The sequence below is a fragment of the Solenopsis invicta genome, chromosome 3 (genome assembly GCF_016802725.1).
Source record: "Solenopsis invicta isolate M01_SB chromosome 3, UNIL_Sinv_3.0, whole genome shotgun sequence".
In the NCBI taxonomy this organism is placed as follows: Eukaryota; Metazoa; Arthropoda; class Insecta; order Hymenoptera; family Formicidae; genus Solenopsis; species Solenopsis invicta.
The window spans coordinates 10,326,122-10,347,192 of NC_052666.1; the positions used below are offsets into that span (position 1 = coordinate 10,326,122).

Sequence of the window (21,071 nt, forward strand, 5' to 3'; positions counted from 1 at the left end):
TCATTGGAAAACGGCTCCGGCAGGACCCGTCCTGACGGACCGACCCACTGATCGGTTTGGCCTGCTATTACTCGTCGTAGGAAGACTCTGTGAAGATTTTCCTCTTCTTCGGTACCAAAAAAAAAAAGGGCGACCGCTGATAGGCCGCGCCGCTAGGCGCAAGGATATCGCGCACCCTGTGGGAGGGATAGCGCTCAACGATCGCGCATCGAGCGCGATCCTCTCGGCTTTTGCGTGCGACCCGGCGTTCGGCGTAGACGATGCTATCGGAAGCGAGAGCGTGGGATATCATCCTGAGTTGCCGGGAGGCGGCTATCGGGTGTCCGGCCTGGCGATCTTTGCCCGGGGTTCTGCAGACGAGGAAGAGGACCGTGCCGAGAGTCGAGGTGACCCGTCTAATCGCTGTGTGAGGCCACGAGCTGTCGGTGTCGACCGGCTCGCGTTCTGGGGTGGAACCATTAGGTTAGTGTGCGAGTACGTCCGCCGCGTGGCGATTGAACGCACCTTGCTTCTTGGTGTTTGGCTGGCTCTCCACCTCAAGCACGAGACTTCGTCGAGGCACCCAGCTGTCGGCTGCCGCGTGTGTTTTGGCGGTTCCGCCGTAGAAGTTAACGGACGATCGGCTTCCCGGGAAGCCGCAAAGCCCTCGCGCACGTGCGCGAGTCGTGTTACGGCCGTGATCGCACGGCCGCCCGGGCTATCGGTGCGTTGTTGCAGGGTGCGTGTTATATTAATTTTGCAGTACGATTCCTGCGACTGCGTTGTCGCCGACGCGAATCTTTTACTGTACGCACTTTTGTCTCAGAATTACGTGACTCGCCTTAGCAGAGGCTCTGCGTTCACGTTCTTGCCGCGCCGGTCAGAGAGTGCGTGATTGGCTGCCGCGCTTCGCGCGGGACCAGTCGCCATAATCGACGCGTGTAGCGTAATTATGGTCTGAGTTGAAATAATTCCCGCGTCTGGCTTATTAATTTCTTTTTGTCAACTCCTTATTTCTTTGTCTTTCTTTCTTACGTTAACCGCTTTTTTTTCTTATTTTATTGTATGCCGTCTCTATTATGCACTGCAATATATGTGATCTCTATCTGTTATATCGGCCTGATTTTACTTAATTCCTCGCCTACCCGTCTCCTCCCGTAAGAGAGCCGCTCCGTCCCTGTCTCCGCTACCCCGCCCCTCTGCCGATTAGAGGAGCTAGCTCGTGCGAGCGACGATTTCGCGTTTCGGCATGACACATTCTTGCGTGTTGTGGATCCGTGTCTAGAGTTGAAAAGTGAACCCGGGGACGCGACCGGTATCATCGCGTCTGGCGCTCAATCTCGCGATTTGGTGCGAGCGTTTGGTGTTTCTCGGTTTGTTCGTCGCTCCCGCGCGTGTTTCGCGAGTTATTCCGTTGTTTGATCGCGTATTTTGCCGTTGCTCTCCGGCGTCAGAGAAATACCTGTGCACAGCATCGTAAATGTGCAGATAGGAAGTAACTTTCCACAATGTGTGAGTCATCCGCGATTGATAAATTGTGAATTTCTTCCGCAAAATCTTCGGAATCAGATGAAATCGCATCGGATACATCTTCATTATTATCAATTGGCTCAATCTTATTAATATTTGTTACTTGTACTCCAAACATCTTGAAAGCCTTTACAAAATTGCTACCATTATCAGTTATGGTGGTAACTATCTTTTTTACAGTGAAGTCAAAATCAGAATTAATTTCCTGTATTAGTTCAGATATACGATCATAACTATGAGTATCTTTGAACCTGCGACAAGCTAATGCCACTGACATCTTAAACAGATCTTTCGTAATCCAATGTGCTGTAACTCCCATAAGACTTCGTTTCTTACCAGACCAGATGTCTATCGTAGTGCAGACACAATCAATTTCACGCAGTGTAGATTTTATTTCTGCTATTTCTTTTACATAATAATCTTGTATACAACGTCGTAAAATTCGGCGACTTATTACCTTGAGGTCAATGTTCGATATATTTAAATCTGAAAAAATTTTCAAAAAATGTTGATCTTCTACAACTCTCAACGGAATCATAGAATGAATAAAATATTTAACAATGTTTTTATCAAATTGCTCCTCTGTCAAAATTTTTGTTAGTTTTTTAAATTTTTCAGAAAGTTTAGATACTTTGCCGCTACTAGTTTCGCAGGCTACATTGCTTAACTTTTTTTTTATTTTTTATGTAATTTTTATATTTCTCGATGCAATCTTCGCCGTGTTTCCTTTTCAAATGACTTAGGAAGTTAGATGAGCAATTATTATGTCCCTTTATTTCTATTTTTTGAGGAGAACATTTCATACATAAAGCAACAATTTTATTTGGTGTTGAACTTTCTGGCAAGTACTTAAAAATTTGTCATCAAGCAGACTAAGGCGTGGTTCTGCCATAAACGAAGAGGTAAGTGATGTTGGTGATGGTTGCGTAGAGGTCTCACTAATTTCCGAAATGTTCACAGAGATATTACTGTTCTCACCTTCGTCAGATATACGAAGAGACATCTTTAAGAGTTATATAATGACTAAAATAACAGTACAATTTATCGTGTACGAAAAGAAGGAACTCGTGCACAAATACGAGGTGTGATCAAAAAGTAACGTGACTTTTCATTTTTATAAAAAAATATTCATTTATTCATCCAAAATTATGTTATCCCCTTCAAAATAATCCCTCTCTGAGACAATGCATTTGTGCCAGCGCTTTTTCCAGTCGTCAAAACATTTCTGAAATGCACTTTTGGGTATTGCCTTGAGCTCCTCCAGCGATGCAGCCTTAATCTCCTCAATCGTCGCAAATCTTCGTCCTTCCATAGGCATTTTCAATTTTGGGAAGAGGAAAAAGTCGCAGGGGGCCAAGTCTGGTGAATACGGTGGCTGATGATGATAGTATTGTTTTTAGCCAAAAAAGTACTCACTAGTAACGACGTGTGCGCAGGTGCATTATCATGGTGCAGAATCCATGAATTTTCTTTCCACACTTCCGGACGTTTTTTTCTTATTGATTCACGCAAACGCCGCATAACCTCAAAGTAATACTCCTTGTTTACCGTACGACCTTGTGGTAGGAATTCTTGATGCACAACGCCATGGTAATCGAAGAAAACTGTGAGCAAAACCTTCACATTCGAACAAACTTGGCGTGCCTTTTTCGGTCTTGGCTCTCCTGGGCTCTTCCACTGGGATGATTGGGCTTTGGTTTCGACGTCATAACCATATGTTTCGTCACCAGTTATAACCCTTTTGAGCAGATCAGGATCATCATTGACGTCGTTGAACATGTCTTGGGCGATGTTCATGCGACGCTGCTTCTGATCAAAATTAAGCAGTTTTGGAACGAATTTTGCTGACACACGTGTCATACCCAAAACATCCGTTAAAATTGATTGGCATGAGCCAAACGATATGTTAAGATCATCAGCTATTTCTCTAATCGTGATTCGACGATTTTTCAACACAATTTCTTTCACTTCCCGAACATTTTCGTCGGTTTTTGACGTGCTGGAGCGTCCAGAGCGAGGTTCATCGTTAACATTTTCTCGGCCCTCTTGGAATAACTTATACCATTTATAAACATTTTTTTTTGCTCAAAGTTGACTCACCGTACGCCACTGTCAACATTTCAAGAGTTTCTGAACACACTTAATACCATTTTTTACACAAAAATTAATACAAACTCTCTGCTCTATTATTTTCAACAGCAAAAAATCGCCGAGCACGCAAACACGAGTCTAACCTTTATGCCTCTCACATAAAAACAACACATGCTATATAGTCAAAACTGTGAACATATGATCGTGACGAGTGTACCAACACAAAAAAAAAATTTTTGAAATTAGAGTGTACAGAGCGCGCGAAATTCAAAGTCACCTTACTTTTTGATCACACCTCGTACACAATGTCTATTTACTTTCGCTTAAAAGGTTACACTAAAAGCAAGGTTGTAGACATGAGGTATCAACAAGTAGGTGGGGCGGAATGAGACTATTGTTCCGCTTCACCGTTCCGGTTTGTTTTGAAACTGAAGTAGGAATTTATTCACTTTTACAGTTTTATTTAAATTCTTTAACCCTTTCGCTACTATGAGCGACTATAGTCGCTCTCCATATGATGCCACTCAGGTACTACGGGCGACTATAGTCGCTTTCCATGTGATGCCGCTGAGATACTACGAGCGACTATAGTCGCTCCCGCTAGATGTCGCGTAATTGTATATATGATAAGCGCCTGCAGTTGCTATGCACAGAGTATCTCACTCTGGACATGCCGCGTGAGTCTTTTGTTTTGCATCATTTGTTTTTTACGGGCTTCAATAATAAACCAAATGCCTCGATCATCAGTCTTACGATACTGGCTCGAACGGTCTGTGCGAATTACGTTAATGCTTACTGCAGGAATATAGTAAATTTAAGTTTTCTTCCAAGAACAGTTTAGTTCCAAACATTCGGGAATAAAAAGGTATGTTTTATTGTCTGTCAAATTTGGGTAGCTCTGTTGAAATTAATTATTTATAAACAGATTTTATCCGCCCCTCAAAAAGATGTCGAATAACAGAAAAAGACGAATTGACACAAATCATAATTTTTTGGATCTGTCAGAAGATGAGCAAATAAATTTAAATTTGATACGGGAAAGATGCACCCAAAATTGTAAAAGATTTCGGCAAATCATATCCAGCACGTCTGAACACGAAGAAGATACTTCAACGGAATCTGGCAGAAATCTCACAGAAATTACATGGACGAAAGAATTATTTCGGCCAACTATTCATAAGTTTAGTTCCAAACATTCGGGAATAAAAGCATCGATTAGTTATTCAGCATCGATTTTAGAGTTTTTTCAATTATTTTGTTCTGAAAACTTTATAAATTTCATTGTCAGCACAACACACGATTATCGGAATAACCTTGATGAGAATATTACTAACGTAAATTATCAAAGCACTTCTGTCCCTGAGATGTATTGCTTTCTCGCCGTCAAATTATTAATGTCGCGAAATAAAAAACTGACATATTCTGAGTACTGGTCTAACGACACATTGTTGAAGAGCAACATTTTTGGCGAAGTTATGAGTAGGGATAGATTTCTATATTTATTAAAAATCTTACATTTTAATACGAATAATGTAACTGCGGATACTGATAAATTGTATAAAATACGGGAAATATGCGATAAGCTCCGACAAAGTTTTCAGCAGGCACTTTATCCATTCGAAAACCTTTGTATTGATGAAAGTCTACTTCTTTACAAAGGCAGATTATCGTTCAAGCAATACATTCCTTCCAAGAGAAATAGATTTAATTGGAATTAAATCCTTCATTTTATGTGATACCCATTCTGGGTTTGTGCAAGATTTTATTATTTATAATGGATCACTGACTATAGTAAACTTTGAAAATGAATTTATCGGAAAATCAGGCAATATAGTCATGGAATTATTAAAACCTTACTTAGGTAAAGGCCACACATTATATGTGGATAATTGGTATACCAGCCCGGCACTTTTCACTCTTTTACATAAAAACGCAACGCATGTGGAACTGTCCGAAAAAGACGAAAAGGCATGCCGATTTTCCAGGATAAATTAAATACTGGTGAAGCGAGTTTCCGTTCTTCTAAGCATTTACTAGCAATGAAATGGTGTGACAAGAGGGAAGTATATATGCTATCTTCTTGCCACAATCATGAATTTGTTAATACAAAACTTCATTACCGAACGCAAGAAATGATAAAGAAACCAAAGTGTGTTGTCGACTACAATCGTTTGATGGGAAGTGTAGATAAAACAGATATGGTTATTAGCACCATACACTCCCAACGCAAATCCATGAAGTGGTATAAAAAATATTTCTTCCATTTAATCGACATGTGCGTTTGGAACGCTTTTTGCCTGTACAAATTAAAAACCAGCAAACAAATCTCTATGGCAAAATTTCTGATGACGTTGACTACTATACTCGAGTTTCCAGATTCGATTCTGAGAATGAGAATAATTCTTTTTCATAAATTTTGTATTAAAAAAAATCAAGAAATTCAAACCTGCTCTTCCATTATTAATTAAATTAAAATTAAACACAATAGATATATAACAATTTTAACACTTAATTTGACGTTTTTAAAACAATCATTGTAAAATTTTATGACAAAAATATTTTCTATTCATGAAAATAAACATTGAAATTTTAATTTAATAATAGAAGAAAATTTTTGAATTTCTTAATTTTTTGAAAAATAATTTTGTATTAAATAATTAAAAACGATTTAAAAATTTTATATGTATAATGAAAGACTGGAATAGACAGCATCTCAAGAAATCTTATTGGCTTACATAATCCACTAAAAATTTCAAAAAAGCATTACAAAAATAATATTTAAAAATGCAGCAAGGTACCTTTTTTCTCTTAGGTTCCATATAATTTTGATGAAAGTATTAAAATGTAGGTGCACATTTGCATCTATTGATACATAATTCACAAAAACAATTTTACATGCAATATGTCTACACGAATTCCAACTTATTGTTTACTAATGACGAATTAGTTGAGGAAGGTATATAAAATCACACAAATAAAAACAAGCACGAAGATCTAGCTGCGACCGTAGAAGGCAAAATGTGTAAAGTTTTATAGAACAAGTTTCCTCTAGAGAGTTTCCTATAGATTAAATTACTTCTTTTCTCATTTTTTTTCATAATTTTAAGAAAATGAACTATGTTCACAGTCGCATTTACAATGTTACATCAAGTTTGCAATTCAACACATTTTTATTTATGTCATTATGTTATCATACAAGAGTTCTACATAGTAAAAAAAAAGTGAAATATGTAAGTTCTTCTCAAAAGCAATGCAAAAATTCTAGTATATTATGAGAAATGAATATTGTAATTAATATTAGTATTCTCAATTTATATATTTATAAAGTAATACGATTTATGCAGATTTAAAAGGTTATGTTATAGTAAGAAACTGTGTAACGGTACGCGGTTTCGGTCTTAGACAGTGTGGTGCGGGAATTCCGGGATCGATCCGGATAAGACTCGTCGGTTGGTCAGTTGTCCGTAATGATCATACCCAGAGTGTATAGTAGCAAAAGAAAGAAGATAATTTATTCAATAAAGAAAAGATAGTCGCTAACAGAACAATAAAGCGTGATACAAGAGAGGAATGTTAACAGAAAGAAAAGAGGTTTGCAGGTATATATACAATGATCACTAGTCGATTGCGCGCGGAACGCAGTTACTCAGAGACAATGCATGAACGAAAACTAAAGTGCGCAATCGGCAACAATATTTCGTATCATAAAAGAATCAAACTAAAGAACTTAATTACATACTTAGGCTAAGATAGTGTACGGTAAAATACTACGTGGTAGCCCTGCCGAAAATATGGGATTAAAACCGATTAAAAAAAAAGTAATCCAAATCGATCGGGATTTTTGCACCGAAAATACGGTATTAAGACCGATTAAAAATCAGATCGGAATTAGTATAATTCGGACGTATTAATATTGGGATAAATCCATTTCAATCCGAAATTACATGATTTCATAAATTATAATTAATTCGAATTTTAATGCGATATGACACGCTGAGACGCTAACAAATCTTATGTGCCATTTTTAAATAAAGAGATATTTTGATGATAACACTATAAATCACGTTAAAAAATTTGTAAAATTGTCCAAAAGCTATGATTTTTTGGCAGTTCATAAACCGTCAAGAAAAAAATAGTTTTAGAACAATTTTATAAATTTGTTAAAATAATTTACAATGTTATTTTATCAAAATAGCTTTTTATTTGAAAATAGTACGCAAGAATTCTTAGCGTCTCAGCGCATCATTTCTCGCTACTAGTGTCAGGATTCCTAAATGTGATGGTCACTGAGAGTATTTAGGAGTCTTGATGCAACTACATTAAAATTTGTAAAAATTTTTATATTATGCATTACACTTAAACAATTTATAAAATTAAAAACAGAAATATATATAGAATAGGTGTCGTATTTCACAGTCAGAAATATCGTAAAGCACAAAAGACGAGCGATACAATGGTTCAGTTGCATTCAGGTAAATATGAACAAATATTACACATCACTCTCTTAAATAATAAATGTCACATTCAAATATCAAAAATTACAATCAGTTCCAACAAACCGTTCGTACATGTATCGTACATGGATAAGATAGAATCAGAAGATTATGTACATAGCTCAATAGTTCCAATAAGTGATGTAAAAAGCAAGATTATTCATGTAGATGTAGGATATTCTAGATATTTATGCAAACCTCCGAATGTATATGAGATTCAATAATATGGTAATAAATACAATGCTGTTTATAAAAAAATGTTATTGTACATTATATTTAAAAAAATGTTAATGCAAATGTTATGCAAACCTTAATATAGTTAAAATTATTAATAAGAAATATTATTGTAATAAACAACTTTTTTTTTATTTAAAAAATCTACAATTTATGTCCAGGTATACTAACGTGGTTGAAATTTAATTGTTGGTTAATTTACAGAATGACAATGTCAAAATTTCTAATATAATTATTACACATAATATAGTAGAAATGCTTAAATTTCGGAGTTGCCAGCATGCTACAAGTTAACCAATGATTAAATTTAAACCTTTGATAGAAATGGGCAATAAGCGGATTATTTTGAATTATATATCCATTCGATTATTCAAATTTATTTGGATTGACAACAGTATGGATTAGAATGTAATTATTTCGGATTAGAAATAATTCGCGAAAGCGATATTAAAATCAATTACGGTTTGTATAGAATTAAAACCGATTATTTTTTAATCCGCTCGTGGATTGAATCGATTAAAACATGCTTAAAACCGATTAAAAAAGATTCGTTTTAATCGGTTTTAATCGCACATTTTCGGCAGGGAGGTTACGCGGGCTGCTTGCCCGTACGGTCGGTGAGTCGCGGGGCGTGACGGGATTGGCTAGCGCGGTTGTGTGAGCGCGTGCGCGAGTGCGGGTTGTTGCCGGCGCGTTCGCTTCCGCGATTCGCCCCAGCGCGCCCCGTGCAAGTGGGGCACTCGATTGACAGGTTGCTTATGCCCTGCCGATGACTAGGTTACGAAAACGCGACCGTATGTCGGTGCGGCAGTGAAGATACTCGAGGACGACGGTGATTGGTCGAGAATGCTCGGTCGGTGATAATGACGAGAATGCTCGTCGAGGATATCGGAGTCGACTGGTCGAGGATACTCGGCCGAGGAGATCGACGGGAATGCCCGTTGATGAGCAGGAGAGCGACGAGAATGCTCGTCTTCAGGGAGCGATCGAGAATGCTCGGTCTCAGGACAGGTCGGGTAATCGGACGGATCTGAACTTGTGCGTTCCCACTGCCGGCTTATATATCCAAACGCGCGGCTGGGCAAGCCAATCCGCGCGCTCGGTCGGCCAAGCTGGAGTGGGAGCGTTGTGGAACGTCACAGTCGGCGCGCGTGTCGTCGCGTGGTCGCACGGCGAAATTCGGCCGTGCGCGCACGTGGTCCCCCGCTACGCTCGGCGTTCGTCGTTCGGTGGACGGAACGGAGGCGCACGGATGGTGGAGGGGCGTATCGTTACAACTGAAAAAGAAATTCAAATATATTTGACAGTAAAAGTAAATCTAGACCATTAAGTAAAAAACTGTTTAACATATATTTTTTATTTATAAAAAATTTGAGCGTAATTTGATAAAAATGAGTTATAAGTACATGTCATTGTAATATAGCTCAAGAACATATTATAGATCTATATATATTTTTCATTCATATTTTATCACGTCACTCAAACTTTTCATAGAAAAATCTCATTCCTAATTAATATAAATAAAAGTATATGTGAAACAGTTTTTAACTTATTGATATAAATTTATTTGTACTGCTAAATATATTTGAAGTCCTCATTTACTTTCTTATTATGTAATTATATTTAAAAATGCATAAATCACATATTACTTTAAAGTAAGAATATTTTAGACTAATATTAATTAAACATATATTACTTACGAGGGCGGTCCAATAACTTAGCCTCACCGCCCGATGGTGCCAGTATCGCAAGAGAGATTTATTATTGTGTAGTACATTCTCGTAGACGGCTACTGTCAAAATTTCAGCCGAATCGGACTCGTAGTTTTGTTTTGACCGCGTGTGGAAGCGGGCGTGTCCGCGGATTTTAGAACAATAGAAAAAGAGCAATATCGGTCGGTGATTCGATTCTTGTTTTTGGAAGGGAAATCGCGCAACGAAATCAAAGAGCGCTTGGATGCTATGTACGGTGACTCTTCTCCTTCGATGGCGACCATCAAAAATTGATTTAACGATTTTCAACGTGGTTGCACGTCGGTTTTTGATGAGCCACGCTCAGGTGCTCCGAAAATGGCTACCACGGAGGATAACGTGACAAAAATCCACGATCTCGTATTGGCAGACTGCCGATTGAAGGTGCACGAGATAGCTGAAACAGTAGGCATCTCAAAAAACCGCGTGGGTCATATCTTACATGAAATTTTGGGCATGAGAAAGCTGTCGGCGCGATGAGTGCCGCGTTTGCTCACTCCGGACAACAAGCGCAACCGTGAGACCACTTCAGAGCAGTGTTTGACGCTGTTTAAGCGCAATTCGAAGGAGTTTCTGCATCGTTTCGTGACCGTCGACAAAACATGGATCCACTGCTACACACCAGAGACCAAGGAACAGTCGAAACAGTGGACTTCACCCGGCGAACGTGCTCCGAAGAAGGCGAAGACTGTCCTATCGGCCGGAAAGGTGATGGCTACCGTTTTCTGGGATTCATAAGGTGTGATCTACATCGACTACCTGGAGAAGGACAAAACGGTCACAGGGCTCTACTATGCTGAATTATTGGGCCGATTCGACGCCGAATTGCAGAAAAAACGGCCCCATTTGGCGAAGAAAAAAGTGCTCTTCCACCATGACAACACACAGGCTCACACCTCCGCCGTCGCCACGGCCAAATTGGTCGAATTGCACTACGAACTGCTGCCCCATCTACCGTAATCTCCAGATTTGGCCTCGTGCGACTTTTTTTTGTTTCCAAACTTGAAAAAGTCACTCGCCGGGCAGAAATTTGAGTCGAATGAGGAGGTCATCGCCGTCACGGAGGCCTACTTTGTAGACCTCGAGAAAACGTATTTTTCAGATGGGTTAAAGAAGTTGGAGCATCGCTGGGTCAAGTGTATCGAGCTAAAAGGAGACTATGTTGAGAAATAAATCACCACTTTTCCAAAATATTCGTTTTTCTTTTGTAGGCTAAGTACTTATCGGACTGCCCTCGTATATAGCAAGAGTCTTATTTATATGAAAAGTTTTATGTATTGTTTATTTTTGATTTTATTTATGTTGAACTTTTGTGTGCTAACATAATAATATAAATAAAAATGTGTTAAATTGAAAACCTGATGTAACATTGTAAATGCAACTATAAACGTAATTCAATTTATTTTCAATTATAAAAAAATTAGGAAAAGATATCAATCCAATAATTATTTTATAAAACGTTTTTTAAGTATTGTTCGCCTGTATATAATAAAACATTCATATTCTCTCTAAATTGGAATCAGTGTATTATTCATTGACAGACAGTGAATAATCTAGCTGTTTTCAGTGATATACTTATAACCATTTTATTTCACTGAATATATTACTATATACTTGTAAGTATTTTATTCATTGTCAGTAATGTATCACTGAAAAATAGTAAATATTCACTAATGACACAATTATAAGTATAGCACTGTAAATCGGTAAAATTTCACTAATTCAGTTTTAGAGAGTACGTAATGCAAAGGGCTGCGTTTCGTAATTCACTTACTGAAAATCTATAGTGTACATTACGTCTACGGTATATGGAACTATAGATTTGTAATACTAGCAGTGAATTTCGAAACGCAGAATGCCAAGTTCAAGCCGAAGCAGATAATCTGCTTGCAGAGTTAAATTTGACAGAAAACCTAACTTATTACGCTTAGCTTAGATTCAATCCAATCGATCGATAAACAGATTGTTTCGTCCGACTTGAACACTGCCCTGCTTAAAATTTCCTATTAAAACCAATTGAATCGGTTTTAATCGGATTAGTGCATCGGAAATTTCCAAAGTGAATTGGATGATTTCCAATTCATTTCAAATCGGGATGAATCGGATGATTTCCGATTCATTTCGAATCAGGATGAATCGGATGATTTCCAAATCATTTCGAATCGGAATGAATCGGATGATTTCTGATTCATTTCAAATCGCAATGAATCGGATGATTTCCGATTCATTTCGAATCGGAATGAATCGAATGATTTCCGATTCATTTCAAATCGGAATGAATCATTTAAAAAAAATGACAGACATGACAAATCTCAATAAATCTAGATGCGAAATGAGGAACATACATATTAATATAACATTCGTTATATTACATATACTGTGTAAATCATCTCTGTAAAAAATGTCACGTTTATATTTATCTTCAACGCTGTAACTTTATTTATATATAATATAACAGTTTGTTGTATCTAAACCTATCTTGCAATAAAATGCTGTTTTTTTTTTAATCAGGTGCCATATATTTCTTCTCTTCATATATTTCTGTTTAGACTCAGTACAAAATATTAATAATATTCATCGCATTTCTTCTCTTATTGATTTCCCTTTTTGTAAGTACTTCGATCGCAATAATCTACGGGGAACAATGTCAGGTAACCATTTCCTAACTCGATACATTTTCCAGAATACGTTGAAATATTTTACCAATCGAAACTAGCTGTTTCGATTGGTAAAATATTTCAATGTTGAGGTGATCCACGATTAGCAGACGTAGACTGTGCAGACGTATTTTAAATTGACTTCCTTCTTTTAATTTAATTTAAATTTTTTAATTTTATCTGCTTGCATTTATATTTATTCATGTGCTAATATATGTAGAATCACTTCATGTAGATACATATAAAAACTCGCATTTTAGCGCTTTATGCCTAATAATTACAGTGTAGTTGTTACATCGCATTGATGTATTTAATGTATATCATAAGTACTCAATTAACAATAATACAAATTATATTGTACATTTGCCTCATGACTTATAAAATAGAAAATAACAGTTTTAAGAAAATTATATTTCTGAAAAAGTATATACAGAATAAGTTTTACAATAATAATAACTAAAGGCAAATATAAAATTACGACATAAAAGCATCGGACAATACTATAAGAAGAGGCAATTTTTATATTTTAAATTTTTTACACTCCGAATATTCGAAAAATGTGCTACACTAAAAAAAATTTATTCTTAAACAATTATTTTTCTTTAATCATATAATTTTTCATTTTCGTAAATTAAAATATTTTAAGATAATAAATCAGTCATTAATTCGCAAATTAAATACCTAATATATGTATACTTATTTAACATTCATTAAGAAAAAAATAATCTTGTGTTTCCTATATACAGGGTGTCAGATAACTACCGCGCCTACAGCCGCGGCTGCCTAAATCTCAGCGACCGGCGGGTGATCCTTGCGCGCGGTGATACGCGCTTATTCGCAGACTTTATTAATTTTTTTTTCGTTAACTATGGCAAATATTAAAAAATGGTAAAGGACTCTTCTGCTCAGTTTTACTTCATCTATCAATCCACGAAACCACGATAGTTACCTGACACCCTGTATATTTATATATAGTTTATATGTAGATTTTTGTAGCCTAATTACAATATTGCGTTTGTTAATCAGAACGATTAAATTGTTGCTAAGGAAAGATCAAATGCCAATTAAACAAAAAAAAAATAAATAAAATTTTGCTTTTTACACTATTGTGTACGTTTGGATTCACATACAACTTAAAAAACACAATTAAAATCTCCCTTTTTTCGAAATGACCTTCGAATAACGTATATTATAAACCTTTTTCAAATTTTTTTTCTTGCGTTTGTATTATTTTTTAATATATACGTATATATGATTTTCGGTTTCGGTTCTTTAGTAGTGATCCACAGTAATGATATCAAAATTAACGTTTTGAACCTTATTTATGGAGGTAATTCTTTAATTATACATTGGAAAGGCCATATGTTTTTCTTGCTATTTTCAAAAGTAGGAGTACCATCGGTATTCATATTTAATGACAAAACAATTTTATGTTCATCATTTTTTTTCTTTATATACTTATTATTTAAATACATCAGTCTATCTTGTATGTCAGATATCGAGTCGTTACTGTTAGCGTCTAACTTTCTCATGAAGTGTCGTGCATTTTTTTGTAGTGAATTTTCAATAATCTCATCTTCCAATAAAGATCGGAGTTGATATTCCATATCAATATTTAAAAAATAATTAGTCGACGAAATTGATAATGTATAAGCCTCTTCACATCGTGTGCATCTTTTAGTTCAACATTACTTTAACATGGGATCGTTAAGTAATATACCACATTGGGAGCAATAAAATACATAAGTTACGCATTTTTCTGGAGGTGTTTTGTATTTAGGATATGTTATTGAATGATATTCACTTCGATAGCTTTAACGGAATATATTTTTCCTTTTTGTTACAAACTCTGCCATGCGGCGTGTGTCTTGTGTGTATATGTATGTGTATGTGCGTGCGTGCGTGCGTGCGTGTGTGAGAGAGTGCGTGCGTGTGTGTGAGTGTGTGAGAGAGAGAGAGAGAGAGAGAGAGTGTGTGTGTGTGTGTGTGTGTGAGTGAGTGAGTGTGTAAGTGAGTGTGTGACTGAATGTGTGAGTGAGTGTGTGTGTGTGAGTGTGCGTGTGTGTGTGTGAGTGTGTGTGTGTGTGTGTGTGTGTGTGTGAGTGTGCGAGTGAGTGAGTGATCGAGAGAGCGAGAGAGCGAGTGAGCGAGAGAGCGAGAGAGCGTGTGCGTGTGTGTGTGTGTGTGTGTTCGCGCCATCTCTCGACGGCGTTACATCGCTGCTCTAAACGCGCTAAGTTGCGAAGTTTCAAATTCTACACAACATACCGTGCGCCTTGACAGGATTGTGCTATCAAATTTACTTTATACATTATAATGCATGTACTAGGTTGTCTTTTAACAAAATTTGAAATCAAGTAAAACTAAACTCTATATAATTTTAAACGGAAATAATAATGAAACTAAAACTGATTGTGATACTGTACTGTGTAGTGTAAACAATCTTGAGATTGGCTTAACCATTGGAAGCGGTAGAATATGATGCTACTCCTCGCTTCCTTTTACATCCTCTTCTACCGGGAGTATAGCAAGTTTAGTTGCTGGTCTTTTAAATATTCCAGACGTTGTTTTGATGGTGGCCGTACGAACAATGCCATCGCTTCCCGGAAACACCTCCTGGACTCTGCCTAATATCTATTTCAAAGGTAATCCATCCTCACGTAGGACTACCAACTGCCCAACTTGGAGTGCTGGGCCGCAACCTGTATGGCTATCTGGCGATTTGTCTTTATCTGCGTTAGGTCCGTCTCCGGGTAGGAAACTATCGCCTCACCTATAATGAAGTGCCCTGCTGAAATATAACTTAAGTCGTTTGGGTCAAGCGACAAAGCTATCAAAGACCTCGAATTCAGAATGGCCTCTATTTGTGTCACAAGAGTTGATGCCTCTTCAAATGTGAGCGGTACATCCGCCTCTACTCTATAGAAATGTCTTTTGAAGGCCTTGACAGTTGCCTCCCACAGTCCACCGAAATGCGGTGCTCGCGGGGGGATAAAGTGTCATTTGATGTGATCCATCGCTGTGCTATCTGTGAGCTTGCGCTGATGCTCCTCTTGATTGAACAGATTTCGTATCTCTTCCAACTCACGCTTTGCGCCAATAAAATTGGTGCCGTTGTCTGTGAAGACGTCTGAGGGTTTGCCTCTGCATCCAATGAATCTCTTGAAGGCATTGAGAAATGCATCCGTAGTTAAATTCGATACTACTTCCAGGTGGACTGCCTTTATTGCTAGGCAAACAAATACGGATACGTACGCCTTTACATGCTTGCTATTTCTGCGCGATCCTTCACGAATATATAATGGACCGCAGAAGTCTATGCCTACGCAGCTGAATGGTCTGTACTGAGTGACACGATGACTAAGCAGACTTCCCATTATTTGCTCCGAAAATCGAGGCCTGGCCCTAAAGCATCTTATACACTTTTGTAGCAGTCTTCTCACCAAACCGCACGCCCTAAGCGGCCAGTATTTCAGTCTTATCGCAGCCAGCGTTGCTTCCGCTCCTGCATGCATGAGTTTGCGATGTTCATGCTCAATGATGAGTCTTGCAAATTTGAACTTTGATGCATTAAATATGGATGCTTGATATCCGATTGCAATTTTGACTTCTGCAGTCTGCTTCCAACTCGAATCAGGTTTTCTTCATCGATGAATGGACTCAGTTGCTTCAAATTGCTTCGAATCGATTCAGTTCCTTTACTTCTTATGTCCTTGATATCTTTGGCAAATGCTATTTCTTGCTCACTTCTTATTAGTTTTTTGGTTGCTTCTTGCAATTCGTCAACCGTTAAGAAACCATGACGTTTTTGCCCTCTACAATTATATGCAAATCGCAGGCATGCGGCTGCTACCCTAATCATCCTTGTAAACGTAGAAAATTTATCGAATGGATTTGTTTCTATATGGGTGACCACCGCTGCTCCTTTTGATCGATCACACTCCTGCAGTTGATTTTCGTCATATTCTGTCACTTTATTTGAATTTTCTGGTAGGCCTTCACCATGCAGCCAATGGGGTCCCGCCGCCAGCTGTGAGTTTAGTAGCTCCTTAAGAGTGGTTCCACGTGACAGCAAGTCTGCAGGATTCTCTTTGCTGCCGACGTGTCTTCAATTTTCAATTTGGCAGTTATTTCTTGGATCTTTCTTATTCTATGTGCTACGAACACTGGTAGTTTTTTGTTGCTAGCTTGGAGCCAGTACGATTAGTGAATCGGTCCAATAATACTTGCCGTTCACAGTGATTTCTAATGCGCCTAGCACCTTTTCCATTAGCTAGTAATTGCGCACCACAAAGCTCCAACCTAGGTATAGATAATACCTTAAGAGATGCCACTCGAGAGTTGGAGCATATCAGATGCACTTCCGCTGTCCCCTCCGGAATGATGCTACACATATAAACGCAAGCACGTGGTTCCAACATGATAGCGCATCAGCTCACAAGAGTTGGAGAGTCCGACAGTTTCTACACTGTCTCTTTCCATGTAAGTTTATTGAACTTGGAAGACATGTTGAATGGTGTCCCAAATCTCCGGATCTGACAAGTCCCGATTTTTTCCTATAGGGACTTATAATAAATGTGATTTACGCAGAAATACCTAAAACTAGAGACAATATGATAGACCGTATAAGAAACTGTTGCATTTCTATTCCTAGAAATGTCCTTCTGGAAACTGCTCAAAATTTTAAACGTCGAATTTGACTATGTATACAGAATAAAAGAAGAATTTTCGAACACTTATTAACACTTATAGAAAATTCTCTAAATCTTGCCTTCACTAGCCGGATTTTTTCCGATCTTGCCTTGACTGGCTAAATCACCGATCAATCTTGTCTTAACTGACTGGATTACCGATCGATCTTATCTTGATTGGTTGGATCACCGATTAATCTTATCTTGACTGGTTGAATTATTCTCCGATCTTTCTTCAAACACAAAAAAAATGTAAATCCGACTAAGCTACCTCTACGTGGTACACCTTGTTTAATGGTAATACTGACGGTACTGTAACTTTCAAGTCCTGTATCTCGACAAATAACGAAAAAACATTTAATTATATTGTTTTGGAAAGGACTCAAGATAAGCTACAAGAACATGTCATGAAAAATAGGCAGTTCCATTTAAAAAATTGAAAGTGACCTACGCTTTCAAACAACTATTCAAGATCAAATTAATAACACTATCTTATGTTCTCCTCAAAACCATGCAACTCTTGTCTGAAACATTTTTATTGAAAATGTTTAATTGAAGAATTATCAAGATGCGTTTTTAAAAATGGGACACCCTGTATATTGTAAAAGATAATTCAAAATGGGGATAAAGGGCTGAGATGTCGCAGTTGTATCAGAGACGCTATAGGGTGACACCCGTTTGGACACGTAACAATTGGACACAGCACGATTGGACACGCAGTATTGGACACGTAACGATTGGAAACCGCACGATTAGACACCACACGATTGGACACAGTACGATTGGACACTGCACGATGGGAAACGCAAAGTGCACGATTGGACACGGCTTTATTGGACACCGCATGATTGGTCACCGCATGATTAGAATGTTCACGACTGGCAACGCTTACTACACAATTGGACACCGCAAGTTTTAGAATCGCGCGATTGAAAACCGTACAACTGGACACCGCACGATTGGGCACCGCACGATTGGATACCGCACGATTGGATACCGCACGATTGGAAACCGCACGATTGGATACCGCACGATTGGAAACCGCACGATTGGAAACCGCACAATTGAAAACCGCACGATTGGAAACCGCGCGATTGGAAACCGCACGATTGGACACCGCACGGTTGGACACGGCTCGATTGTACACCACACGATTGGACACCGCACAATTACTTGTGGCTAATAATAAAGGCCATTATGCATAAAAAAATTTGTTGTTTTTGTAAGTCTTTAGAAAAATTAGCTAATCAAAATTAAAAATTTTATTGTATACGTTAGATTACATTAACACTTTGACGTATATATTACACTTATTTTTGGATAAAATGCTTTGGTATTTATGTATAAGCATTTATGCATAAATAGGATAGTACAGCAAAAGTAAAATTATGTAACTTTTGTTTTGTTTTGTTTGTTAAAATTATGTATATACGTTAACTGTTTGTTATTTTTACGACATCATTTACGTTAAAAAAAAAGACTATATTAACGATCTTTATTGCGTCTTTTGTATATTCTATGTATTTTTAAATGATTAAATAATGTGTAGAGATATTTTAATTAAAGATAATTATGTTTTAGTGGCAGATTAGGAAAAGCGATTCATATTTTCACTAAAATGACATACACATTCGAGGAAGGAGAGAAGATAAAAAGTGATTTAATTACTCGCATTTGGCCTAATTAGCTCTGTTTAATTATCATATTCAGATACATTTCAGTCTAAACAACTGGAAATTTTAAAGAATAGAATCCATATGTGTTTAATATATGATACCTCACTTTTAGTACGTTCAAAACACGTGGATCATTAAAGTAAATAATTGCTAAATCAATAACTCTCACATTCTTCTTATATGGTTTTAATATTATACGCATTAATTAAACCAAGTGATATAACCTCATAACCTTACATCTGTCACACTGCACGAGAATGAGCAAGCGTGAAATATTACATGAAAACAATATAAATAAGGTGTCTGTTAATTACAGCATATTTATATTACATTCAGGTAATATCAATGTATATATCATTCTCGTTTGTTCTCATGCAGTTTGACAGATGTAAGGTTATGAGGTTATGTCGCTTGATTCAATTAAAGAAAATAATATTAAAACCATATAAAATAAATATGAGAGTTACCGGAACGTTAAGTATTTACTTTCTTTAATGATCCACGTGCTTTGTAAATGCTGACAGCGAGATATCATACATTAAACACATATGGATTTTACTCTTCAAATTTTCCAACTGTTTAGATAAAAGTGTATATGAATATGGTCACGAAACAGAGCTAATTAGGCTTAATGCGAGTTATTATACCTGTTTTTATTTTCCTTCCGTCCTCAAATGTGTTTGTCACTTTTACTAGTGAAAATATGAATCGCTCTTTCTGATCTGCCACTAAATCATACTTATTTTAATCCTGTCGTTAATGCAATTTGAATTTTTAATGAATTAACGTTTCAAACAAGTATTTAATGAATAAATAAATATATACAAGGATACTTTTAACTTGTCACTTTTATAATCCAGCTTTTAAATTTAAACATATATACTATAGGCATTAAAAGTGTTTCTGTATATCCACTTATTTATTGAATACTTGTTTTAAACGTCAATTCATTAAAAATGTAAATTGCATTATCGACAGAATCAAAATAAGTAAGATTTAGTGACAGATGAAAAAAAGCGATCCATATTTTCACTAGTAAAAGTGACAAACACGTTTGAGGAAGGAAGAAAGATAAAAACAGATATATTTACTTGCATTAATATTAATTATCTCTGTTTCATGGTCACATTATTCATATACACTTTTATCAAAACAGTTGGAAAATTTGAAGAGCAGAATCCATATATGTTTAATGTATGACATCTCGCTTTCAGCATTTAAAAAACACGTGCATCATTAAAGTAAGTAATTACTAAACATTCCAGTTACTCTCAAATTCATTTTATATTGTCTTAATATTTTTTTCTTTAATTCAATCAAATGATATAATCTCATAACCTTACAACTGTCTAACTGCATGAGAATGAGCGAGCGTGAATTATTACATGAAAGCAATACAAATAAGCTGTCTGTTAATTACAGCATATTTACATTGCATTCAGCTAATGTCAATGTATATATCATGCTCGTTCGTTCTCATGCAAATTGACAGATGTAAGGTTATAAAGTTATGTTCCTTGGTTTAATTAATGAAAATAATATTAGAACCGCATAAAACAAATGTGGTAGCTATTGAAACGTTTAGCAATTATTTACTTTAACGATCTACGTGTTCTGTACGATCTGCTAGTAAGATATATATTACACACATATGAATGATACAGTTCAAATTTTCCACATGTTTTAATAGAAGTGTAGTATGTACATAAATATGGACATGAAATAATTAGGCCGAATGCGCATAATTAAACATGTTTTTATCTTCCCTCCTTTCTCGAATGTGTCACTTTAGTGAAAGTATGTATCGCTTTTCCTGATCTGCCAATAAGTCATAATTATTTTGATTCTGTTGTTAATGCAAATTAAATTTTTAATGAATTGACGTTTGAAACTAGTATTTAATAAATAAATATATATACGAGAATACTTCAAATGCCTGTAATATGATTAAATTTAAAAGTTGAGTTAT

General features: G+C 36.7%; 1 protein-coding gene across 1 annotated transcript; it reads left to right on the plus strand.

Moving 5' to 3' along the window:
• The first annotated feature begins 5,316 nt into the window (after positions 1-5,316).
• Positions 5,317-7,068, plus strand: LOC120357366 (piggyBac transposable element-derived protein 4-like). The gene is given in 3 exon segments (XM_039447544.1): positions 5,317-5,530; positions 5,533-5,933; positions 7,003-7,068. Coding segments are annotated over 3 exon segments (561 nt in total). The 5' UTR covers positions 5,317-5,436.
• The last annotated feature ends 14,003 nt before the right edge of the window (positions 7,069-21,071 follow it).